The sequence below is a fragment of the Xenopus tropicalis genome, chromosome 1 (assembly GCF_000004195.4).
Source record: "Xenopus tropicalis strain Nigerian chromosome 1, UCB_Xtro_10.0, whole genome shotgun sequence".
Lineage (NCBI taxonomy): Eukaryota > Metazoa > Chordata > Amphibia > Anura > Pipidae > Xenopus > Xenopus tropicalis.
The window spans coordinates 1,804,385-1,831,984 of NC_030677.2; the positions used below are offsets into that span (position 1 = coordinate 1,804,385).

Below are 27,600 nucleotides of genomic sequence, written 5' to 3' on the forward strand. Positions count from 1 at the left end.
CTACTGTACTCTCTCATGCTTCACACTGTACACTTCCTTGCCCTCGTCTCCAGCTATGATACCATCTGGAGGCGGGTGCTCAAAGAGGGTGAGAGACCCCAGTGGCGAGCCCTTTATTCCAGCTTGGTGCTCAGACCCACTGGAGACCTGAGTTGGAGAGTGCTCCATGGTGCACTGAGCACAGGAGAGTACTTGGCTCATTTTACAGACTCCCCGGCTGCTTGTACATTCTGTGGCAAAGGGGAGTCCCTGTTTCATATTTACTTTTCATGTGCCAGACTGCAACCTCTTTTAGCTCTTTTGCGGAAACTCCACCTGCAGTTCTGGTTACACTTTTCCCCTCATGTTTTTATTTTTGGACATTCAATACATTCAAATAATCCTCTCCTAATTAAAGGATGTGTGATTGACTTTGGTGAGCAACTACCTGCCTGCAATTTGAATAATATATTAGCTACTGAAAATTCAACACATTTACTGCATTTGGGGGCAAAAACACAAAAAATACATTGACCCCCCAAAACCATATATTTTTGGAAAGTATACATTTGGGCGAATTCAAAATGGGCACCCATGTTAGTCAGTAGAATTCTCATTGGTGAATTGGTTTTCAATGTGTAATTATGTTTTTCATCAACTTCTATAGAGAACTAGGGGGCGCAGTGGGACAGCTTTACGGTTGGGTTTAGTTTCCCTTTAACAAAGAAGTTGGTTGGAAATGCTGGGCATTGTGTTTTGAGCCCAAGGCAACAACAGACCTTTAATGGTGGAGATCTGTCTAAGATGCCCCCAGTAGCTCCTTCTCTTCAATTTAGTCGTTTCCCATATTTTTTTTTTTTTTTTTTTACTACCGCAACCTTTTTATACAGTTCCTCATGTTGTGGTGACCCCCAACCGTAACATTATTTTTGTTGCTACTTCATAATTTTGTTATTCATGGAATGTCAATAGTATATTTTTGGTAATAATCAGAACAATCTAGGAATATACCAAACATTACCAGCCACCCATGCAGGGAGGGTCCTTTATTTCCTACTATTACCCCTTTCTTTCCCTTAGTGCCAATAGGAGATAAGACTTACGAAACACAGGCGAATCTACTGGTATTGTCCCATGGAAATGTCATATTAATCATATAGAAATGTGAAGCCATCACCCCTCCGATCATGATGTTTCCTTCCTGCACGTATTCATATTCCTTCACTGGTTTAATGATCTGTAGGCGACAGGCAGGATTGAGGGGCTGAACCCCAGATCTACAGGGTCCCACACCCAGGAATATCAGGTAGATCAGATAACATACAGCTGTGATTCCCAGCATTGTACCCCTATACAGCCCAGAGTACCCCATGTACAGTCAGTGGCACAGAGAGACACAGGGGCCCCAGGGTTGGGCTGTGTGTGTAGAACAGAGTAAGGGGCCCGGCTCATCCAACCCTCATTTTATAGAGAGCAGAGAGAGGATTTGCCCCAGTAACAGTCAGTGGCACAGAGAGACACAGGGGCCCCAGGGTTGGGCTGTGTGTGTAGAACAGAGTAAGGGGCCCGGCTCATCCAACCCTCATTTTATAGAGAGCAGAGAGAGGATTTGCCCCAGTAACAGTCAGTGGCACAGAGAGACACAGGGGCCCCAGGGTTGGGCTGTGTGTGTAGAACAGAGTAAGGGGCCCGGCTCATCCAACCCTCATTTTATAGAGAGCAGAGAGAGGATTTGCCCCAGTAACAGTCAGTGGCACAGAGAGACACAGGGGCCCCAGGGTTGGGCTGTGTGTGTAGAACAGAGTAAGGGGCCCGGCTCATCCAACCCTCATTTTATAGAGAGCAGAGAGAGGATTTGCCCCAGTAACAGTCAGTGGCACAGAGAGACACAGGGGCCCCAGGTTTGGGCTGTGTGTGTAGAACAGAGTAAGGGGCCCGGCTCATCCAACCCTCATTTTATAGAGAGCAGAGAGAGGATTTGCCCCAGTAACAGTCAGTGGCACAGAGAGACACAGGGGCCCCAGGGTCGGGCTGTGTGTGTAGAACAGAGTAAGGGGCCCGGCTCATCCAACCCTCATTTTATAGAGAGCAGAGAGAGGATTTGCCCCAGTAACAGTCAGTGGCACAGAGAGACACAGGGGCCCCAGGGTTGGGCTGTGTGTGTAGAACAGAGTAAGGGGCCCGGCTCATCCAACCCTCATTTTATAGAGAGCAGAGAGAGGATTTGCCCCAGTAACAGTCAGTGGCACAGAGAGACACAGGGGCCCCAGGGTTGGGCTGTGTGTGTAGAACAGAGTAAGGGGCCCGGCTCATCCAACCCTCATTTTATAGAGAGCAGAGAGAGGATTTGCCCCAGTAACAGTCAGTGGCACAGAGAGACACAGGGGCCCCAGGGTTGGGCTGTGTGTGTAGAACAGAGTAAGGGGCCCGGCTCATCCAACCCTCATTTTATAGAGAGCAGAGAGAGGATTTGCCCCAGTAACAGTCAGTGGCACAGAGAGACACAGGGGCCCCAGGGTTGGGCTGTGTGTGTAGAACAGAGTAAGGGGCCCGGCTCATCCAACCCTCATTTTATAGAGAGCAGAGAGAGGATTTGCCCCAGTAACAGTCAGTGGCACAGAGAGACACAGGGGCCCCAGGGTTGGGCTGTGTGTGTAGAACAGAGTAAGGGGCCCGGCTCATCCAACCCTCATTTTATAGAGAGCAGAGAGAGGATTTGCTCAGTAGAATGAATATAGGCACAGCCACCGGGGGATCATTGGCTTTTTTTCGCTACTATTAATTTAGAGCTATTTTGAGTTATATTCTCTGATGAAAAATAAAAAAATAATTACAGTAGAAGTCAGAAGTGAAATCCTAATGTATATTGTACAGCCAAACAGCCTTCTTTATCATGAAGAGAAAAATACATATTGTACCAAGTTCAGATGGAACAAACTTTGCCATAATGTGGAGCAGCACACTGACTATGGCTACACATGTCACCATATTTTATCTGTATTTACTGGCTGATCTTATATAGTCAGTAGCCACTATTAGCAATGGGAAGTATCTGTATATCCCTGGGTTCCCATTCGGTGCAAATGGAAATGGAAAAGGCAGGCACAGGCTATGATTCAGCCTATGATTAAGTGCCCAGTAAGGCACAAAACACATTAGGCTTTATACCATTTATGTGTATTATCTAAATAAACTTTTTTGATTTTACTGATAACCTGAGCTATATATCTACATTCCAGAGTGCCTGTCTTTTCCATTTCTCCATACCTACTTGGCTCCCTCATGCTGAAGGTCTGGGGAATGAGCACCCGGACCCCTAACTTCTATGGGTAAGAACTTCTACTCTCTCCACTTAGCCCTATATATACACCTATATTTTTCTCATTTGGTGCAACAGGAGAGGTGCAGGTTGCAGCAGGCAATGATCCGGAGAGCAGAACTGTTATTAGTAGGTGTGACATAATATCAGCCAAACTCCCCTCCCTATACTCCTGGGCTCTGGCCTGTTTGGGCTAGGGTTGCCACCTTTTGTTTTAATGTGCATCTCGCTCAACTAACCCCAAGGGATTGGCCTTTGATAAAGATCAGGTTTGCGTGTCAAGCTTTGTAGGAAAGCATTGAGAACTTTCTATAAAGAATGTTAATTTCTATGGATGGGGGGTTCTGCCTAGGGGGAGATAGCCTTGATCAGTGGCACTATGTCTATTGGCTCTGTAGGCAAGTGCTATATATTTGCACAGAATTGTTTAGTAGGATCCCCAAAACAGCAAGTATATAGTTACATAGTTACATAGGGATGAAAAAAGACCAGAGTCCATCAAGTTCAACCCATCCAAGTAAACCCAGCACCCACAACCCACACCTACCAATCTATACACTCACATACATAAACTATATATACAGCCACTAATACTAACTGTAGGTATTAGTATCACAATAGCCTTGGGTATTCTGATTGTTCAATAGTGCTCATTTGATACAACCAAGTATCCATGGTACATGTGGTTTAACTCTTTTATTGACTGTGGTATAGTTAGCAGTGTGTATTGATTAGAAGTGTTTGTGGGTAGGTATTTTGTTAAGCAAAGGAGTACACATGTTAAAGCCATAGTGCATAGGTCTTTATGAATTTACTGCAATTGAAAACCTAAAGATACTATCACATAAAGAGACTTGTTATAAAAACAAAGAGCAATAGTCTATGCTTAAAAGAGGAGATACAGTTATATATAAAGTATAGTTAGATAAGTGGGGGTGGGAAAACACCCACAAACACTGCAGTCTGTGGGGGTGAAGTGTAGCACTCAAAAACAAAATATGTGGGTTCCCCAAAAAATAACAAAAAACAAATAAAGGTAAAGTTAAAAGTTCATTTATTTAGGACAAGAAGAAGACCTAACGCATTTTGTGCCTGTGGGGAACTTATTTATAGGCTCAACTACTGCTCTGCTGCATTTCTTACACATAACAAAAACCCATCCCATGGAAAGTGAGTGTAATGTAACTGGAGCTGACTTGGGGTTAGAGTTGTAACCTACCTGGGAATGAGCAACAAAACATTGACATTCAATCGGTTGTATCAGATATAACAGTGATGAGTCTGTTAAACATATAGATATTAGAAAACACCAGATATTACAATGATTATGCAAAAGATCAAAGGTTTTTCGGAGAAATTTCTAATTAACATTAAAGTGCTACATTAGTTTAATATAATACACAAAAGTGTCCTGTGTCATGTAACATCACTAAGTGACACATTTTTGGATTTATTTTACAGGTTATTTATGGCATTTGTATGTTATAAAATGTATATGCATACTAACTGAAAAGTATAAACAACATTAGATGCACAGCTTTTAATTGTATTTTTCACATGATTTCTATTTTTTTCTAAGTAAATTAGTTTTTATTCTCACATCTGGCCTGAGTAGTATTGTGTAACATTTGGGCAGAAATATACAGGCTAAAAGGCCCGCGCTTGAGGTGAGTATGGCAAATATCTCCACACACACAGTGTTTTTGCCTTTGGTGCTCAGATAGGCCGGGATCATTGTGATCCAAACACTGCAGAAGAGCAGCATGCTGAAAGTGATGTACTTGGCCTCATTAAAACTGTCCGGTAAGCTCCGAGCTAAAAATGCTAAAACAAAACTAACAGCTGCCAGAAGCCCCATATACCCAATAACTGAGTAAAAGCCAATAGCTGAGCCCTCATTGCACTGAATGATGATGGTTCCAGGGGAAGTGTGAATGTCCAGTTCCTGAAAGGGAGGAGAAATGGCCAACCAAGTCATGCAGATGATTATTTGAATGGATGAGCAGAACAAGACTACAGAATTGGACAGTTTGACTCCCAGCCATTTTCTCCATGAGCTCCCTGGCTTGGTGGCTTTGAAAGCAACACAAACCATGATAGTCTTGGCCAGGAGAGAAGAGACAGCTATGGAGAAGGTGATTCCAAAAGTGATGATGCGCAGCATGCAGGTTATATCCACAGGGCGACCGAGGAACAGAAACACACTGAGGAAGCTCAGCTTGATGGAGACAAGGAGGAGGAAGCTCAGGCTCCGGTTGTTGGCTCTCACTATGGGGGTGTCCTGGTGTTTAATAAAAACTCCCAATATTACCTCAGTAATAAGAAAAAATAGAACTGAGAAGAATAAAAAAATTACAGAAATGATGCCATCCCTATATGAAAGAAATTCTTCAGTCTTGGCAATACATTGAATCTTCTTCTCATTGGGCCATTCCATATCTGGGCATTGGATACAGCTCTCACTGTCTGTAAACACAAAAAGAAATCAGGTTAGGTAATGTAATCTGTACCTGCCCCTAAAACTCACTGACGTGATAAAGCATGAGTTTTACTGCAGGGTAAAGATGTGTGTCTAAATCTGAAGGAAAAGGGATGGAGGGGGACAGCAATGAGCATGTTTTGGACAGAGAATGTACACCATTACACCTTAACTAACATAGATTGGTGGGGGGGGGGTAATCTTATCATTATATGGCAATAAATTCATTTATTCCAGAAGAGGTTATAAATAAACTTATGGATAAAAAAGAAATAAAAAAAAATAAAAAACAAAAACATTAAATTAAATACAAAAAAGTGGAGTTTGACTAACATGATTTGATAAAGGCCTAATTGTAAGGCCAAATGAAATGAATCCATTGTATTAATAACCGCAATGAATAATTAAAGATATAAGAAACAATGGGGACTCTAAACTTTAACCCGTTCCCTGCCAAGCATGTAGCTTCTACGTGCTGGCAAAAAAAGATGTTAAGCACCAAGCACGTAGGAGCTATGTTTTCTTTATCTAGAATCCATGTGTCAGGCTTTTCCCATGGGGCCCCTCTTTGCTCATTCTCTAGGGGGTTCTTTACCTTGCACTCGTTCTCTGCACTCAGATTAAGCAGCGAGCACAAGGTAAAGAACCCCGTAGAGAATGAGCAGAGAGGGGTTACTAGTGGCCCCTGGGGCGCGAATGCCCAGGGGCCCCATGGGAAAAGCCTGACACATGGATTCTATGTGTCAGGCTTTTGCTGCTCACCCCCCCTTCCTGAGCTCCCCCCTCACTTCCTGTGCCGCCCACACACTGGACCCGACTGCAGCTGCTGTGCCTGCGATCTTCTGTCTCCCTCCTGCGATCTTCAGCTTCTAGACCCCAGGTTAGTTCCAGATACACACACAAACACACAATCACACACTTATTACACTAATACACACTTATTCTTATACTTATACACACACACTTATATTTTGGGGGGGTTGGGGGGTTTCACACATTCACAGCACTTACAGCACTCACACTTACTTGCACACACACACACACATATATGCATACAAAACACATTTTGCCATGTGTACACACACACCTATGCAATTTTGTAATTTTTTTTATTATTATTATATCGTTTTTTTCTTGTCTGAAAAAAATGTTTTATTGCCATTGCGGATAGCGTATTTGCTAACCGCACTGCGCAATACCTTTTGTGTATTATTTTGGTGTTTTTATTACATTTTCTGTTATTTTGGTGCATTTTTAGTCATTTTATTGCTTTTTCAGTTATGCATAGTTGTTGTCCGCTTGACTTTGTCTGAAAAACTAATTTGCCCAAGCCAGAATACTCAAACTGTTATTCTTTCAGAAATGTTATAAAGACCGTTCTGTTTAGCATAGCTTTGTAGTTTGGTAGTTTGCAGTAGAAAGATGTATTTACCCATTTTTGTTTTGTCAGAATGTGTATTTTTGGAAAAGATATGGTTTTTCTAGGGTCTCCATACTGTTAGGGGGACTTATGGCACATAATACACATACCGGGTGCAAAAATTCCACAAGCCAGAGCGTCATATGTGAAAACTCATATGTACTATTTTTATTTGTGTGCCCCTGTACACCACATAGTTTGTTAAATCTATGCATATAGGGCATCAAACTGTTCAGTGGACCTCTGGTGTTCCTATTTGGGGTGATTTGCATTTGTATGCAAGAAATTGTGTGAGATAAATGCGGCAAATTGCAACATTTTTAGGCGATTTTCTGAAATATCATAGAAACCACTAACTTTAGGAAAGCTTTGCAGATTGGAACTTTGGTGTAGAAAGGACTCTTTACCCATGTTGGATTTGTCAGATTCTGTACTTTCTAAAAATGTATAGTTTTCAGGGGTCATCCTACATTTCTGCAATTTCTATCAGACATAAAACTGCCATGTGTTTATGAATTAGGTAAAGGTAAGCCATGAAATTAGTGTGCACAAGGTATATTTTGGGGTCTCAAAATTGATAAACTTATGTAAAGTGGGCATCAAACTGTTCAATAGACCTCTGGGGTTCATATTTAGGGTGTTTTATTTTGGTACCTAATGACCTATAGAAAATAAGATGCTGCATATTGGAAGTTTTGAGGTGATTTTTGGAAATGTCATAAAAATCGGCACTTAGGAAAGCTTTGCGGCTTGGTACTTTGGAGTAGAAAGACATGGGTACCCATTTTAGATATCGGGAAATGTGTACGTTCCAGGGTGTTTTATCTTGGTACCTAATGATATGTGGGAGATAAGATGCTGCAAACTGGAAGCTTTGAGAGGATTTTTGGAAATATCAAAATTGCCAAATTTAGAAAAGCTTTGCAGCTTGCTACTTTGGAGTAGAAAGACATGGGTACCCATTTTAGATTTGGGGGAATGTGTACTTTCCAAAAATATATGGCTTTCTGTGGTGAGCGTACTTTTTTGTAGCTTTATCCCACACAGAATGATGTAAATGTGTGGATTTTGCAGAAGCTGAAATGACAGAAATGATAGATCATATTGGGGTATGTTCACATTGGGGCCCCTACATGCCACATACTTAGGTAAACCTATACATATTGGGCATCAAACTGTTCAGTGGACTCTTGGCGTTCATATTTAGGGTGTTTTCTCTTCTTACCTAATGATATGTAGGAGATAAGATACTATAGACTGGAAGCTTTAAAGCGATTTTTAAGAAATTTCACAAATTTTGATAAAAACCAATAACTTTAGGAAAGCATTGCAACCTGATAGCTTGGAGTAGACAGGCAGTTCTACCTATTCTGGATTCCCCAGAATATGTTCTTTCTAAAAATTTATAATTTTCTGGGATAAACCTTCTGTTAGTGGAATTTTTGGCCTTGAAATCTAATTATGCAGCTTTGTGAAGCAGTGCTTTGGAAATTTGGTAGTGTACTGCTGGGAGTTTTTGACCTATACAAGTGAAAAATCTCCATAAAACTATATATATTTGGTATTGTCACATTAAGGAGACATGGGACTTTCCAAATCAGTTGTATGTTCATGCATAAAAAAATTTCCCTGGGTAAACTAAAAGTCTCCCCAAGGAAAGGCCCCTAAAGTGAAAAAATGCAAAATGTTCAAAAACTGTCTGGCAGTAGAAGTTCCACTTTGTTCAAAATGGCTGGCAGTGAAAGGGTTAAACTGAATACAATGAAACTAATAGTATACCCTCTCCTTGGAAATACTTAATGATAATTTGCTATGAACTGACAGAAGGGAACATTGTTAGTAGTTGCTGGATGTGGCAAAGCCTTTAATAAATATACACTGGAGCCATTTATATCTAATGAGACGTGGGTTTTAATTGGTTTTAAATTATGTTTTACTGTGTAAAATAAACTTTAAGTTTCAACTGGTGGTAAAATAAGTGCTATAAAGGTACTTTTCCTTCATGTCTTTGATATTTATCATTTTACACTAAGGACCCTTAAGGCTGCCATACACGGGCCAATTCTAGCTGCCGATATTAGTCCCTTAGACTGATTCGAAAGCTTATCAGCCAGTGTATGGGCACTAATAACATGCCTGCCCGACCCACATCTGGCCTGAAATCGTAAGTTTTAAAAATCAGTCGGATCGGGGACCGCATCAGCTCATTGAGTTGTAAAGAATTTGTATTGCCGTGTCTTGGTATTTACTGACAGGGATCAGCTTCATAGCCCCTGTGTGTTGTTTTAGGATGTCTGATGTGTTTGGAATGTTAGTTGTCCATTTAAAGGCATGTACTGTAGTTTTTTGTTGTCAACGTTGATTAAGGTTCTAATAGTTTGGTATATAATTGATGTGTTTTGTTTTGTGTTTTTGTCTTTCCAGATTCAGTTAACTGGGCTGTTTATATCCTTGTCTGTTAATTGTTTTGTAATGTGTGTTGCATAGTGAGTTATTTGCATGTGTAGATACATATGTGGGGCTGCAAATGGATATTTTTTGATCATATCGGTTTGGGATATAATTGTAAAGTCCTTTGTTATGTCTGCTCCACTGGAGTAGGATAGGGTTGTAGAGACCTGTGGGAAAGTTTTTATTTCCTATCCATGTTAGGTATGCAGCGAAATTAGATGATATTTCATGTTTCCATCTCACAGAGTGCCATGCTTTGTGGGTATCTATAAATAGGGGGTTGTTTTCTATGATATGTGGAAGATGTGTTGAGGGTGTGTGTAGTAGGTAATTAATAGAATAATCTCCAATTAAATGTTGGTCTAGTGATGTGGTTGTGTAAAGGTCTCTATTTAGTAGTCAGTCTCCAACATATCTAAGGAGAGTTGCTTCATTGTATTCATTGATATTGGGAAGTTTGAGTCCCCCTAGGTGTTTGGGTTGTTCCAGTTTGGTGAGGGTTATTCTAGGGCACTTTTTGTTCCAGATGAAGGTTCTGAAGATGTTGTTTTAAGTCTGTGGTTTTAATGTAATATGGCAGCATCTGCATGGGATATAATAGTTTTGGAAAGAGAAACATTTTAATGAAATGTATTCTGCCAGAGAAGGTCATGTTGATATGTTTCCATTTTTATGTTTCTTGTTGTACGGTATCTATTGTTTTTTTTATGTTCAATGCGTATGTTTTTTTATGTATCATTATGCCAAGGTATTTTATGCTTTGTTTGGCTTTTTTGAATGCAAAGAGTGTGGGCCAGGTGATAGATGTCGATTGAGTGAGTTGTAAGGCTTCTGATTTGTCTAGGTTTATTTAAAAGCCTGCCACCTTTCCAAACCTTTGTATTATTGTTAAGATTGTGGGTGTTTCTGTTTGGGGTTGGCTAAGGAATAGCAAGATGTTGTCTGCGAATGCTGTTACTTTGAGGGTTGTTCTGCCTATTTGAATTCCTTTCAGTTTAGGTGCTTTCATTATGTGTCTTATCAGAGGGTCTATGGCTAAATTGAATAGAAGGGGAGATAGGGGGCATCCCTGTCGTGTTCCACTACCAATGGTGAATCTGTCTGAATTACAGTTGTTTATAGTATGATTGTACTAGGAGAATTGTATAGGTTTTTATATAAATTAAACATCTGTAGTCTGTCAGCCATTATTTTGGATATATTTTTATGTCTTGATTTAAAAGTGATATGGGCCTGTATGAGCTTGGTTCACTTATATCCCTGCCTTTTTTGGGGATTGGTATTATCCTGGCAACATTAGCTTCGTGCCATAATGGATGTCCCTGTATGTTATTATTATCCAGTGTTTCTAAGGTGCCAGTTGTTTGCAAAATTCTGCTGGGAGACCGTCAGGTCCTGTATCTTCTATGTTTTAATCATTTTGGAGACTTTTTTTTTCAAGCTACTGTATAATACTTGATACATTTTTAAAAAACATGCATTTATACCAGTTGTATTGGAGATCTCTCCCTCAGAACATTGGACACAGTCATAACAGCAGGACTGGGCTCCTGGCTTTGGTGCCTTCCTGAATCCAGGGGGACAATTGTCTGAACACTGAGATCTTGGGATCTAGAAAAATAAAAAAACACAATGGACATACTCTGTAGGAAAATATTTTATTGAAATATAATCATGTACAATACTATACATGTTACTGAAAATAGAATGGATGCATCCCATAGCCACAGCCCAACTACCATTAGGTGTTAGCCAGTCTTAAATGTATAGGGTAAAACCCCTCATATGAAACAAAAGTGGTGTAAAGGTGATACCCCATTGGCCAACTCCAGTGATAATCACAGAAAGATTTCAGATTATCTTAGTTGCTTTTTCAAAGCTGATTACCTTTTCTAATGTGGCTCCTCAAGAGAGACACTGGGGGCAAATGTTTCCCTAGGAAGGATTTAACTCTTTAAATGCAGCAGAATTTTGCATTTCACTTGCACGCATTTTTTGAACATTTTGTGCTCTTTCGCTTTAGGCATAAAGCAGGGAAGATTTATGACAATTAAATGTGATAAAATGTTATAGACAACTATCTAGGGAACCCACATTTGAATTTAACTGACCTTGTCTCTATCTTTCACTTGAATTCCATAAAAGTTTGGTTCAGTCACCTGGTAGGCCAATCATTTCTGCCACAAACTGGATCTGTCAGCCATTGGCACAATACCTAGATTGCTTTCTAAGCAGATAACAGATAGCCCCTCATATGTAAATTAGAAAAAAATTGAAATACTGATATCATTGATGGGAGTAACTACCTGTTGGTTATTATGGGTATCCCAGCTTGTATACCAACATCTGGCAAAAGAAGGCAAAATGTTATAGACCTGTTGACTGAGAAAAATACAGGAGACCCACCAATCAGTCTTGCATAATTTACTTGATATAGTCCCCAGTAGAAATGACTATTGGGAAGCAGTACCACCCCCACCTATACTAATCTCTACATGGCTGCTTATGGGAAAATGTAGTTTTATTTATCCAACATTGCTTGTCACATTACAAGTTTCTATTGCTACACAGATGATATCTTTTTAATCTGACAGGATACAGAGGAATTGCTTATTGACTTTATTGAATATTCCAACACCACCAGGAGCAGTTTTATAAAATTTACATCTCAATGGAGCAGGAGTGTTAAAACCTATAGAGTAAAAGTATTATATTCTCACGTCATTGTTATTTGTCTTCCATTGTATTAATGATGATGTGATGCTCAGCTGCTGATCTGGGGGAGCCCATGGGGAGAATTCACCAACAATCTTCCTATTCAGGTCATGCTTAGATGATATAATGTAGTTATAGATCCGTAACCCAGAGATGTACTCCCCATGTTCATCAAACGAGGAGGTTGGATCAGTTTGGGGGCTGTATTGATGGTTTTTTAAATAATGGTACAACTCCTATATACAAGATTAAATGATTTAAAATCACAATTCATTCAGACACTGCTGACATGTCAGATATATCAGTAGGCCAGTAACACACATTCAGGTCTTATAGATTAAACTGATTCCTATTGAATGAATATTGAACAATTTGGGGGAACTGATTTAATTCCACTTTGAAATACTGTTTTAGAGCCATAGGAGCAGCCTCTGGTAATAGAGAAGGGGTTCAGGGAGTCATATTATAGATTGTTATGGCACAAATCTGATCATACAAAAGGCCCTGCCCTAGTATTTAGATAATTACCTGGTACTTATAGGGATACTCTATGGATTCCTTGATAAACAGCATCTCATGAAGTGCCTGAGACATTATATCAATTGCCAGATGCACTCGGGGAGAACTGGTTTCACCCCTGAAATAGCGAAGGTCTGTAATACGCTCCTGCCCAGTGCAGTTATGGAGCTTTCCATAAATATATTGATACAAATCATTCTTATTTTGGTCTTTTGACAAACACAAATGAAACATTAGAAAGATATCTTCAATTAACTCATCGTTTGGCAATTTTGACGGATGTAAATCTTCTAAAAATCTGCTCATTTCAGGAGTCCCGAGATCGTAATGGTAACGTGGCACAAACACCAAACTGTAATTATATATGTGCCTGGCGTATCCAACAATGAAATCATTATTCCCCCAATTAGATGAAAGGATCAAAGTCTTTTCTCGGAGCACATAAGGTAATGATAAGGCAAACATAATAGAAGCTGATCCACTAATTATAATGACGTTGGTAGAGTATCCCTGAAATTTGCTTTCATATTGACTTATTGACCAATGATCTCCTTTACTGATATTTATTGTTATTGTAAACTCAATGCAGACGCCTTCCCTGGAGAGATATTTGGCCAAGATCTGATGTTCTCTCTCCCCACTGATATCATCAGATGTAATTATTCCAACCCAGTTCCAGCCAAAATGGCTCAGTAATTTACTTATAGCAAAATAATTGGCTTCATCACTCTGTACTGTGCGGAATACATACGGGAAGGCGACTCTGTCTCTGAGCGATGGGTCTGTAGCTCCGTAACTGATCTGTAGATATGGGGAGATGATAAAGCTCAGAACAAAACTAAACCAAACAGGCAACTTTATAGAATAACACATTTTAAAAGTAATAGTGAAAAACTACATTTCTAAATATTAATAAATAGGCAAATATCTTCCAGAATAAACTGAGATGCAACATTTGCTTTGCTTTTTCCATTTTCCATGGTATATAACCCAGCATTCCACGTGAGTTATAACCCAGTAATGCAATTGTTTACTGACTTTTTTTGATCCCCCTTACCAGGTAACCCTGCGCTGTTTGATCATTTTAACATATTTCATTTTTTCAGTTTTTCTTTTATTAGACCTACTTATGGTGTGCATTGTATCTATACTGAATAAAAGTACTTTGTCTTGGACATCCAAGAAGGGGAGGTGCATCTTTATGGTCATAATTTTCTTTTGTAAAATAAAAGGTTCATATAATTCCTTCTTTGATTCATTTTAGCCTTTGACATCATGGTGGTGCTCCCCTTTGCAGTAATTGTATTATGAGAAGAAAAACATATGGTTCATCTCATTCAAACAATATTGAAATATCTGGGGTCTTCTAAAAATAGACTATAAGAAGTTCTTTCGAGTTTGAATTTGGCTCATTATAAATTACGACCTCAGTTCATTCCAACAAGTTTTCCATTCTGAGTGAAGCTATTAGGGTGGCCCTGAAGTACATACACACATTGATTATATAGTTACATAGTTACATAGCTACATAGGGTTGAAAAAAGACCATTGTCCATCAAGTTCAACCCATCCGAGTAAACCCAGCACACAACCTATACTTACCAATCTATACACTCACATACATAAAGTATATATACAACCAGTAATACTAACTGTAGATATTAGTATCACAATAGCCTTGGATATTCTGATTGTTCAAGAACTCATCCAGGCCCCTCTTAAAGGCATTAACAGAATCTGCCATTACCCCATCACTAGGAAGGGCATTCCCCAACCTCACTGCCCTCACCGTGAAAAACCCCCTACGCTGCTTCAAATGGAGGCTCCATTCCTCTAATCTAAAGGGGGGGCCTCTGGTGCGTTGATTGTTTTTATAGGAAAAAAGAACATCCCCCATCTGCCTATAATCCCCTCTAATGTACTTGTACAGAGTAATCATGTCCCCTCGCAAGTGCCTCTTTTCCAGAGAAAACAACCTCGACAGTCTCACCTCATAGTTTAACCCTTCCATCCCCTTTACCAGTTTAGTTGCAGTCTTTGCACTCTCTCCAGCTCATTAATATCCCTCTTAAGGACTGGAGCCCAAAACTGCCCCCCATACTCAAGGTGAGGCCTTACCAGGGACCTATGAAGGGGCAAAATTACATTTCATCCCTTGAGTCAATGCCCTTTTTATACAAGACAGCACTTTATTTGCTTTAGTAGCCACAGAATGACACTGCCTGGAATTAGACAACTTGTTATCAACAAAAACCCCCAGATCCTTCTCCATTAAGGACCCCCCCCAACACACTCCCATTCAGTAGATAGTTTGCGTTTATATTATTTCTACCAAAATGCATAACTTTGCACTTATCAACATTGAACCTCATTTTCCAGTTTGCTGCCCAGTTATCTAATTTTGTCAAATCGCTCTGCAAAGCGGCACATCCTGCATGGAACTTATAGTTTTGAACAATTTAGTGTCATCAGCAAAAATAGAAACAGTACTGTCTATGCCCCCCTCCAGGTCATTAATAAACAAGTTAAAAAGCAAAGGACCAAGGACTGACCCCTGCGGTACCCACTAACCACACTGGCCCAATTAGAAACTGTTCCATTTCCCCCCACTCTGTGTAATCTATCCTTCAGCCAGTTCTCTATCCAATTACAAATATTATGTTCTAGGCCAATATTCCTCAATTTGATCATTAACCTTCTGTGAGGTACTGTATCAAATGCTTTAGCAAAGTCCAAGTAGATCCCATCAACTGCCATTCCAGCATCGAGGTTCCTACTCACCTCCTCATAAAAGGCGACTAAATTAGTCTGGCAAGATCTGTTACGCATAAAACCATGCTGGCACAAACTAATAGTATTATGTTTGAGGTGTAGGTGACAGATACTCTAGAACAGGAATAAGGTGGAGAATTAGAACATTAATATAATCTGTGTGTTAGGTGCTGGGTTCATCATTTAGAACAACAAGTTGAGAGATTAATGGGGAAGGGGCTGGGAAAGACATTGCAATCACATTAGTATCAACAATAAAGTTTCAGGAGTATGGGAGTCCATAGCAGACAAGGCAAAAAGGAAAGACTTTGTGAGTAATTATTTAAGAAATATTTTCTATGTGTTCTACATCAGAAAGGCAATGCAGCTACTCGTGATTAAGGGTGCACCCCTGCTAAATGGTTTCAAAACTTATACATGGTGAGCAGAACTTTGCATTTGTTTTGTAGTTTATACAAGGGTAGTGGCCAGCTCTATGTTATCTCTCACATTATTCCCAGCTATAGTCAGCTGATCCCAGTGATGGCCACTAAAAAGGGCAATAATTTGAGAGGTTTAACCTTGAATGCAAGTTGCAGGTAAAACTGTGAAAAATGTATCATAAAGCTGCACAAAGACCACATTGATGGGATACAGGCCATTAGGATGAGGACCACATGCACTAATGGGCTTCTCACCCTATAAGGATTTTTATAACCTGCCCGATCAACATCTGGACAATTTCCAGCCAAATATCAGGCGGCATGCCCATCTGAGGGACCCATACATGGATTGATAAGCTGCCAACCCTGACTGTCAGAAGCTTTCATGGCCCATGTATGGCCTCCTATAGACTTATCTCTGTAAAATAATCTCAAAGGAGACCATGTTATGATCACTGTTTCCTAAATGCTCACCCTCACAAATGCTAGAGATGATTTCTGAATTATTAAAGACAATCATTCCTAGTAGGTTCCTGTCTGAATTAAAAAGAATTGTCATTTAGCATATAAACAAACTTGTAGTGATGAGCACATTTTTAAATAATCAAATATGGAAATAATATAGGGAGGTAGGTTGACAGCTAATTGTACTTCATTTATCAGCCACTTGTTCTAATTCCAAGATATCTCACCTGGGAATATCCATACAGAGTCAGTATCTGGGCTATGGGTACAGTTGTCTCTGAGGTGAGATCCCCAATAAACCCAGCAATGTTTCTCTTTCCCACACAGGAGTAATTGGGAACTGGCTCCCTGGTACCAGATAATATCTGTAATACGCTCCTTACAGCCTTCCGGGGGTCCCCACAGGAATCGTATATATGGTACCCCAGGGTCAGGTTGGGGAACTGGGCCGGATCCTTGTTAGTTTGCTCAACGGCATAGCGAAAATCCACCAAGTAGCGGTAAGCCTGTTCAATTGGACTGAGATAATGAATAAATCACCTTTAACCCTTTAAGTGCCAGTAGCATTTCACATTTCAGTTCCCCTCAGTGCCAGACATAAACATTCTGTGCTCACTTAATTTAGAGGCATTTACTGAGTGGGGTTAAGTTTAGGTAGGCAAACTATATATTGTGGTTTTTTTCATTAAAACCTGAGTTTTCCAAATATGCCTGAGTTTTTGTGTATTTCCACTTCTGGAACAAGATTATGAGCTTGAAATACAAAAAAAAAAGAAAAATGCTATTTTTCATGATAAGGGGATTTATACCGGTAGCATACTTTATTTTATGGACAAAAATTCAACTGATTTGGAAAGCCTCATGTCTCCCGAACATGCCAATACCTGATATGTATAGTTTTATGGAGATTTCTGACTTCTATAGATCAAAAACTCCCAGCAGTAAATTACCAAATTTTCAGAGTATTACAGCAGAATACGGCATACTTTAGATTCTAAAGCCAAAAATCCTGGAACATTAGGTTTACCCCAGGAAACCATATATTTTTGAAAAGTACACATTCTGCCAAATCCGAAATGGGTAACTATGTCTTCCAACTCCTAAGTACCAAACGGCAATGTTTTCCTGAATTTAGGAGGTTCTATAAAAATTATTATTCTAAAAAATTGCCTCAAAGCTTCCAATTTCAAGCATCATATCTCCCACATAACATTAGGTACCAAGAAAACACACCCTAAATATGAAAGCCAAGGGTCCACTGAACAGTTTGATGCCCATTGTGCATAGGATCACCAATGTATCTGGCATTTAGAGACCCCAAAAGGAAGTTAGTACGTATTGCCCTGGAGATCTCTTTAGCTACTGAAAATTCAACAAATTAAATACATTGGCCCCCCAAAACCATATATTTTCAGAAAGTACACATTCGGATGAATTTAAAATTGGTACTCCAAACTACAGAGTCGTAATGCTTTCCCAAAATTGCCGGTTTTGATGAAATAACTGAAAATCACATCAAACCTTGCATTTTCAAGCTCCTTTTCTGCTACATAACATTAGGTACCAAAAAAACACAACCTAAATATGAAAGCCAAGGGTCCACCGAACAGTTTGATGCCCATTGTGCATAGGATCACCGATGTATCTGGCATTTAGAAACCCCAAAAGAAGTTAGTGCATACAAAGTGTATTCGCTGCAATATGAGCTACCGGCACGTGTATTATGGGCAATAAGACCCCCTAACAGTACCGAGACCCTAGAAAACTACATTTTCCAAAATTACGCATTCTGACAAAACAAAAATGGGTAAATACATCTTTCTACTGCAAACTACCAAACTACAAAGCTATGCGAAACAGAACGGTTTTTATGAAATTTCTGAAAATCGTCACAAAGCTTGCATTTGACATCATTATTTACCCCCACATTTTGTAACACATCAACATAAAACATTCTAAATATGAACACCAGGGGTCTACTGAACAGTTTGATGCCCTATATGCATAGATTTACAAAACTATGTGGCGTACAGGGGCACCAAAATAAAAATAGTGCATTTAAATTTTCACATGACACTCTGGCTTGTGCAAATTTTGCACCCAGTATGTGTTTTATGTGCCATAAGACCCCCTAACAGTATGGAGACCCTAGAAAACCATATATTTTCTGAAAGTACACATTCTGACAAAACAAAAGTGGGTAAATACAACTTTCCACTGCAAACTACCAAACTACAAAGCTATGCTAAACAGAACGGTTTTTATGAAATTTCTGAAAATCATCACAAAGCTTGCATTTTACCCCATTATGTACCCCCACATTTAGTAATCTACCAACATATAACACTCTAAATATGAACACCATGGGTCTACTGAACAATTTGATGCCCAATATGTATAGATTTACCAAACTATGTGGGGTACAGAGGAAGCCAAATTGAAATACATCAGACAAAATGTCCATGTGCAAAAACAAGTAACAAAGAACAACGTAAAATGTAGTAAAATCGCTAAAATCCAAAAAAATCAGTAAAATCAATGGGTTTCTTTTTTTTGCCTAGTAATATCTGCGGTCAGAATTACAGTTTGAGTATTTTGGCTTGGGCAAATTATTTTTACAGACAACAACTATGCATAACTGAAAATGCAATAAAATGGCTAAAAATGCACCAAAATCACAGAAAATGTAATAAAAACACCAAAATAATACACAAAATGTATTGCGCAGTGCGGTTGGTGAATACACTATCTGCAATGGCAATAAAACATTTTTTCAGGCAAGAAAAAAAACGATGCAATAAAAAAAATTCACAGTGCTGTAAGTGCTGTGAATGTGTGAAACCCCCTAAACTCCCCCGAAATATATGTGTGTAAGTATATGTGTGTATTAGTGTAATAAGTGTGTGTTTTTGTGTGTATGTGGCACTAACCTGGGGACAAGAAGCTGGAGATCGCAGGAGGGATACAGGAGAGATGCAGGGACAGCAGCTGCAGTCTTCTCTGTCGGATCCGGTGAGTGGGCAGCACAGGAAGGGAGGGGGGAGAGCAGGAAAAGCCATGCATGTAGAATCTACGAGTCTGGCTTCTCCTATGGGGCCCCTGGGGCGCGATCACCCAGGGGCCCCATAGGAGCCCCATAGGAGCACTTGTTCCCTACATCTGCTCATTGTCTAGGGGCTGGGAAACAAGCATGGAGCAAAGGACAGGCTTTAAAAGCTGCTCCTCCGCTCCCAAATCTGGAAGTGCTGCAGGACGTAGAATCTATGTTCTTTGGCACTTGGGTACCTTTATCCACAGAACATAGATTCTACATCCTTTGGCACTTAAAGGGTTAAAGAGTATTATTATTATTGCTATAGCTTTGATGAATATTATTAAAGATTTATAAAGTCTAAAGTGCATAATTTTACTGCACTGCTCCAGATGGTATCCATTTGCTTGTGCTAAGGTTATTAGTAGACAGTCCAGTATCTGATATGTCTGACTTAATGAACTGCTCAATGCAAACCTATTTAAACTGCAAATGGTATGTTTAACATATAATGCTCTTTAATATTAGATGTTCACAAAACAATTAGCACAATTACAATGCATAATATACATATCACCAGTTGGCCTAAATAGAATGAAGCAGAAAAAAATCTGTTGCGCCATTTCCGATAGAAGAGACATCACTTGCTTTTTTGTGCGCTTGTGGTACCTAATGAGCCGTGTCCTATGGGTATTTAAATGTACACAGAATGTCTGCACTGGAGCATTCTTGCTTTTCACACAATATGTCTCCTTTAAAGTATGTATAGAGATACTTATGTCCTTTCTCCCATCATTATATGGCACAGGAATCAGACATGGGGATAAAGGGACAGACTTAGTTTTATTGTGCAATAATATTGCTTTAAGAATACAACCCTGATGTTGCTGGACTACAGCTCCCAGCATGCCTCACCCTTCATTATATATTACATTATTCTGGGATTTGTAGTCCAGCGACAACTGAGTAATGTTTGGTTGAGCCGCGCTGTCCCACAGGGTTAACTTATCCTTTAACTTTGTGGCAATTTATGCAGCAGCATTTAGAGTTACTGTACAAAAACAGCCATGTCAATAGTGTATTTGCTGGTAAAAATCAGAACAACCTAGGAATATACCAACCATTACCAGCCACCCATGCAGGGAGGGTCCTTTATTTCCTACTATTACCCCTTTCTTTCCCTCAGTGCCAATAGAAGATAAGACTTACGAAACACAGGCGAATCTACTGGTATTGTCCCATGGAAATGTCATATTAATCATATAGAAATGTGAAGCCATCACCCCTCCGATCATGATGTCTCCTTCCTGCATGTATTCATATTCCTTCACTGGTTTAATGATCTGCAGGCGACAGGCAGGGTTCAGGGGCTGAACCCCAGATCTACAGGGCCCCACACACAGGAATATAAGGTAGATCAGATAACATAAAGCTGTGACTCCCAGCATTGTACCCCCATACAGCCCAGAGTACCCCATGTACAGCCAGTGGCACAGAGAGACACAGGGGCCCCAGGGTTGGGCTGTGTGTGTAGAACAGAGTAAGGGGCCCGGCTCATCCAACCCTCATTTTATAGAGAGCAGAGAGAGGATTTGCCCCAGTAACAGTCAGTGGCACAGAGAGACACAGGGGCCCCAGGGTTGGGCTGTGTGTGTAGAACAGAGTAAGGGGCCCGGCTCATCCAACCCTCATTTTATAGAGAGCAGAGAGAGGATTTGCCCCAGTAACAGTCAGTGGCACAGAGAGACACAGGGGCCCCAGGGTTGGGCTGTGTGTGTAGAACAGAGTAAGGGGCCCGGCTCATCCAACCCTCATTTTATAGAGAGCAGAGAGAGGATTTGCCCCAGTAACAGTCAGTGGCACAGAGAGACACAGGGGCCCCAGGGTTGGGCTGTGTGTGTAGAACAGAGTAAGGGGCCCGGCTCATCCAACCCTCATTTTATAGAGAGCAGAGAGAGGATTTGCCCCAGTAACAGTCAGTGGCACAGAGAGACACAGGGGCCCCAGGGTCGGGCTGTGTGTGTAGAACAGAGTAAGGGGCCCGGCTCATCCAACCCTCATTTTATAGAGAGCAGAGAGAGGATTTGCCCCAGTAACAGTCAGTGGCACAGAGAGACACAGGGGCCCCAGGGTTGGGCTGTGTGTGTAGAACAGAGTAAGGGGCCCGGCTCATCCAACCCTCATTTTATAGAGAGCAGAGAGAGGATTTGCCCCAGTAACAGTCAGTGGCACAGAGAGACACAGGGGCCCCAGGGTTGGGCTGTGTGTGTAGAACAGAGTAAGGGGCCCGGCTCATCCAACCCTCATTTTATAGAGAGCAGAGAGAGGATTTGCCCCAGTAACAGTCAGTGGCACAGAGAGACACAGGGGCCCCAGGGTTGGGCTGTGTGTGTAGAACAGAGTAAGGGGCCCGGCTCATCCAACCCTCATTTTATAGAGAGCAGAGAGAGGATTTGCTCAGTAGAATGAATATAGGCACCGGCACCTGGGGGATCATTGGCTTTTTCTGCAACTATTAATTTAGACTTATTTAGAGTTATATTCTCTAATGAAAAATAAAAAAAATGATTACATTAGAAGTCAGAACTGAAATCCTAATGTATATTGTAGAGCCAAACAGCCTTCTTTATCATGAAGTGAAAAGTAATTTTGGACCAAGTTCAGATGCACCCAACTTATCCATAATGTGGAGCAACACACTGACTATGGCTACACATGTCATTATTTTGTTTATCTGTATTTACAGGCTGATCTTATATAGTCAGTAGCCACTATTAGCAATGGGAAGTATCTGTATATCCCTGGGTTCCCATTCGGTGCAACAGGAGAGGTGCAGGTTGCAGCAGGCAATGATCCGGAGAGCAGAACTGTTATTAGTAGGTGTGCCATAATATCAGCCAAACTCCCCTCCCTATACTCCTGGGCTCCGGCCTGTTTGGGCTAGGGTTGCCGCCTTTTGTTTTAATGTGCACCTCACTCAACTAACCCCAAGGGATTTGCCTTTGATAAATATCAGGTTTGCCGAGTGAAACGCGTGTCAGGTGACCCTTTTAGCTCTGTAGTTAGAAAAGCATCAAGAACTTTCTATAAAATGTCCGTTGGCTCTGCAGGCAATTGCCATATATTTGCACAGAATTGTTTAGTAGAATCCCCAAAACAGCAAGTATGTTAATATACAAATGTGTTTATTTGAATGAAATGCAGCAAATTAATAAAAGACCCTCAATATCTCAACATCCCCTTCAGCCACATGTTTCTTCAGGTACTCCTGAGGAAGCACCATTGGAGCGCAAACCATGTTGAGACTGGAGTATGGCAGGCGGTTTTGAGGCTACAGACCTCAGTTTTGCTGCTCAGTAGAATCCCTTATGTGCAAGGAAAGAGGAATCTCACGTAGGACATTTTGTGAATGTGCCATGGCCATTACCCATCGCTAAAGTTGGACATTCATGCCAGGCCCACGGGATTCTACTTTCAGCTAAAGTCTGTAGCTCTTTAGAAACCTCTGATAAACTTTACCCCTATCCGAGGTACATGTGACTGTGGTACAGTTAGCATTGTGTATTGATTGTGGATAGGTATTTTGTTAAGCAAAGGAGTACACATGTTAAAGCCATAGTGCAGGGGTCGGGAACCTTTTTGGCTGAGTGAGCCATAAACACCACATATTTTAAAATGTAATTCCGTGAGAGCCAAACAATGGCCGACGGGAGCTAGGCTGAAGCCGGGGCCTTGATTTGCGGCTGCCTGTGGAGGATGATGTGGCTTCAGGCCCGTTCGGCCGGAGATGCTGCGGGGCAAGGTAGGGTGGGTGTCATCTTTACCTGTTCAATATGGCTTGTTAGTGGTATAACTAGAGGGCTACCTAGCACAGTGCACAGTTGGCTTCTCTTTGTAGCCCCAACAGAGACATATTGGCCACATTTTATTTTCAATTCAAGCGTGAACTGTCACAGGTTTCTGCTCCATGTCCCTCTCAGTTCCCTGGGCCCTGGTTCAAGTGCAACCCGATAAGGATGCCGGATGCAGAGGAGGGCGTGGCCTGCTCTCGGTGGATAGAAGACGTGTTCTAAGGCTTAGAACACATCTTCTATCTGACGAGCGCAGGCCACGCCCCCTGTTATTTTTTTTATTAAAGATTTGGCAGGGAGCCAGATGCAGCCATCAAAAGAGCCACATCTGGCTCGCGAGCCATAGGTTCCCTACCCCTGCCAAAGTGTATGGGTGTTTATGAATTTACTGCAATTCTAAACCTAAAGATATAAGCAAATGAAGAAATTTCTTACAAAAACAAAGAGCAACAGTTGTTACAGTTAGTGATGAGTGAATCTGTCCCATTTTGATTCCATGTAAAATTTGAGAATCTTTCAAAAGATTTGCAAAACGGGGAAAAATTCACGAAACTGAAAATGTTGTGTGTCAAAAAAAATTGGCAAATTGACAATTCTTTTGAGGCGTGACTATTCTTTTTACATGGGCAAAAATTTTTGGATACCTGGCTAATTTTTCCCCTGCAAATTTTTTCATCCGTTTCGTGAAACAATCCGCCAATGGCAAAACGCGGAAATTTGCTGCGAATCCATGCATGCCAAACATTTCACCCTTTACTCGTTACAGTTATATATACAGTATAGTTATATAAGTGGGGGTGGGAAAACACCCACAAACACTGCAGTCTGTGGGGGTGAAGTGTAGCACTCAAAAACAAAATATGTGGGTTCCCCAAAAAATAACAAAAAAGAAATAAAGGTAAAGTTAAAAGTTCATTTATTTAGGACAAGAAGAAGGCCTAACGCATTTTGTGCCTGTAGGGAACTTATTCATAGGCTCAACTACTGCTCTCCTGCATTTCTTACACATAGGGGCTGATTTACTTACCCACGAACGGGTCGAATGGAGTCCGATTGCGTTTTTTTCGTAATGATCGGTACTTTGCGATTTTTTTCGTATGTTTTGCGATTTTTTCGGATTCTGTACGAATTTTTCGGATCCAATACGATTTTTGCGTAAAAACGCGAGTTTTCCTATCCATTACGAAAGTTGCGTAAAAAGTTGCGCATTTTGCATAGCGTTAAAACTTACGCGAAAAATGCGCAACTTTTCGCGTAAGTTTTAACGCTACGCAAAATGCGCAACTTTTTACGCAACTTTCGTAATGGATACGAAAAACTCGCGTTTTTACGCAAAAATCGTATTGGTAACGAAAAATTCGTACAGAATCCGAAAAAATCGCAAAACATACGAAAAAGTCGCAAAATGTTCGTTTTCAAGTCGGAACTTTTCCAATTCGGGTCGGATTCGTGGGTTAGTAAATCAGCCCCATAGTGAAAGCCCATCCCATGAAAAGGGAGTCTAATGTAACGGATGCTTTATCTCATCCAGCTGCTCAAGGCCTGCTGTAGCCATGATTGTGTTACAGCAGATTTTCTTGAAATGAATGTGGTTCATCAACCCAAGCACTGAGGGCAGAGATACTGTATATACTGACCTCTGATCATCAGGGATATAATGATCCAATGCTTAGGTTCCATGCACTAAACCATTTCACCTGGGGCATTGGCTTGTGATTAAGGACAATCAGAAGGGCCAAAACAATTCTGTTTAAAGATTAATTATTAAGTATGTGGCTATCCTGCTCGTTGTGGCCCCCAGTACTCCCTACTTTGTGTCTCACCAGCATCCCCTGACATGGGGTTAGAGTTGTAGCCTACATGAGAATGAGCTACGAAACTCTGACATTCAATCAGAATTAACAGAAATGTGTCCATCAGTATATACATATTAAAAATCACCAGGGATTACAATGATTATGCAACAATCAAAGGTTTTTTGAGAAATTCTTAATTAACATTAAAGTGCTGCATTAGTTTAATATAATACACAAACGTGTCCTGTGGCACGTGACATCACTTATTGACATATTTTTGGATTTATGGCATTTGTATATTATGAAATTTATATGCATGCTAACTGATATATTAGATGCATGGCTTTTAATTGTATTTTTCACATCATTTCTATTTTTTTCTAAGAAAATTAGTTTTCATTTTCACATCTGGCCTGAGTAGTATTGTGTAACATTTGGGCAGAAATATACAGAATAAAAGGCCCGCGCTTGAGGTGAGTATGGCAAATATCTCCACACACACAGTGTTTTTGCCTTTGGTGCTCAGATAGGCCGGGATCATTGTGATCCAAACACTGCAGAAGAGCAGCATGCTGAAAGTGATGTACTTGGCCTCATTAAAACTGTCCGGTAAGCTCCGAGCTAAAAATGCTAAAACAAAACTAACAGCTGCCAGAAGCCCCATATACCCAATAACTGAGTAAAAGCCAATAGCTGAGCCCTCATTGCACTGAATGATGATGGTTCCAGGGGAAGTGTGAATGTCCAGTTCCTGAAAGGGAGGAGAAATGGCCAACCAAGTCATGCAGATGATTATTTGAATGGATGAGCAGAACAAGACTACAGAATTGGACAGTTTGACTCCCAGCCATTTTCTCCATGAGCTCCCTGGCTTGGTGGCTTTGAAAGCAACACAAACCATGATAGTCTTGGCCAGGAGAGAAGAGACAGCTATGGAGAAGGTGATTCCAAAAGTGATGATGCGCAGCATGCAGGTTATATCCACAGGGCGACCGAGGAACAGAAACACACTGAGGAAGCTCAGCTTGATGGAGACAAGGAGGAGGAAGCTCAGGCTCCGGTTGTTGGCTCTCACTATGGGGGAGTCCCAGTGTGAGATGAAAACCCCCAGTATCAGCAGGGTTATAAGGAAAAACAGAATTGAGATGGATGATAAAAACACAGAAATCACATCATTAGTGTAGGAAAGAAATTCTTCCATTTTGGGAATACACTGGTTCTTCTGCTGATTGGGCCATTCCATGTCGGGGCATTGGATACAGGTTTCACTGTCTGTAAATGTGGAAAAAAATCATGGTGAAATCTTAGATAATATATATATATATATATAGCAAAAGAGAGGCAAGCTGTGCTTCACCCTAAACACTTAATTATACTATAGGGCTAATTGGTTTACAGGTAGGTGCAACAGCTAAAGTTGTACCAAACTGTGCCCTTTAGAGCACTATGTCCCTACTCAAAGTGCCATGTAAACTGTGTTGTGCTCTTTCTGCCAGTTTAAAAAATGTCATGCAAGGTGCAGCATCCTGTGTTGTTGGGGTTCAAGCAATAAGTACAGGGCTATTAGTTTGCCTTACAGATACAGGTGCTCTTTCTTGTGCAAATAGGGGTGTGCATGATGCATATATGAGGGCTCCCATGAAAATAGTTCAAAAAACATTATAATATGCACCCTGAAATGCCATGCTCCTGTATTCTGGTATTTTTCTATCCTTCATTTTGTCAAAAGGTTGGAACTAGGGTGGAAGGTATGGGCAGAAGGATCCATTGTGCCAAGGAAATTTGCCTCTTCTTCCTACCCACGGTGAATTTTATTTGCTGTCAAGATCTTAGTAAGGTGGCGGGTACTTTATATTGTATGTCTATAAGCCATACTGTATGTGCAATTCTGGTATGTGATCAGTGTGAGGAGTAATGAGTGATTGGAATCCCCTTAGGCAGCCATAATGCACCAAGTCTTGGGATCAAACCAGTACAAGAGCAAGCTGAAGAGCTGAGCCTAGTACCGTATATACTCGAGTATAAGCCGAGTTTTTCAGCACGAAAAATGTGCTCAAAAACTCAGCCTCGGCTTATACTCAAGTATATACGGCTGACCATACCGCTCCCCATACTGCTCCCAGTACTGCTTCCTGCTGCGTCTTCTCTGTCTGCTGGCAGGTGTGAGTGGGGGACCGGGTCAATTCACGGACAGGGGAACGCACATTCGGCGCGCTCTGACACTGGTGACATTCGCGCACGGGATGGGGGGTGCAAGCGCCGGTAAAATTGTAGTGTGGCCGTCCGCGTGTGATGATAGGTGGGATCTCCAGCCGGTATGACCTCGCTTCCCATGAAGCAAATAAATCAATAATATTCGGCGCACTCTGACACTCCGGCAT

At 40.8% G+C, this 27,600-nt stretch overlaps 1 protein-coding gene across 1 annotated transcript; it reads right to left on the minus strand.

Annotated features, from left to right (window-relative positions):
• LOC116408372 (vomeronasal type-2 receptor 26-like) lies at window positions 1-27,600 on the minus strand. The gene is made up of 4 exons (XM_031895146.1): window positions 27,322-27,600; window positions 5,705-5,764; window positions 4,899-5,609; window positions 1-174 (listed from the first exon to the last, which is right to left on the minus strand). The coding sequence occupies exons 1-4, from the start codon at window positions 27,598-27,600 to the stop codon at window positions 1-3; spliced, it is 1,224 nt and encodes a 407-aa protein (XP_031751006.1).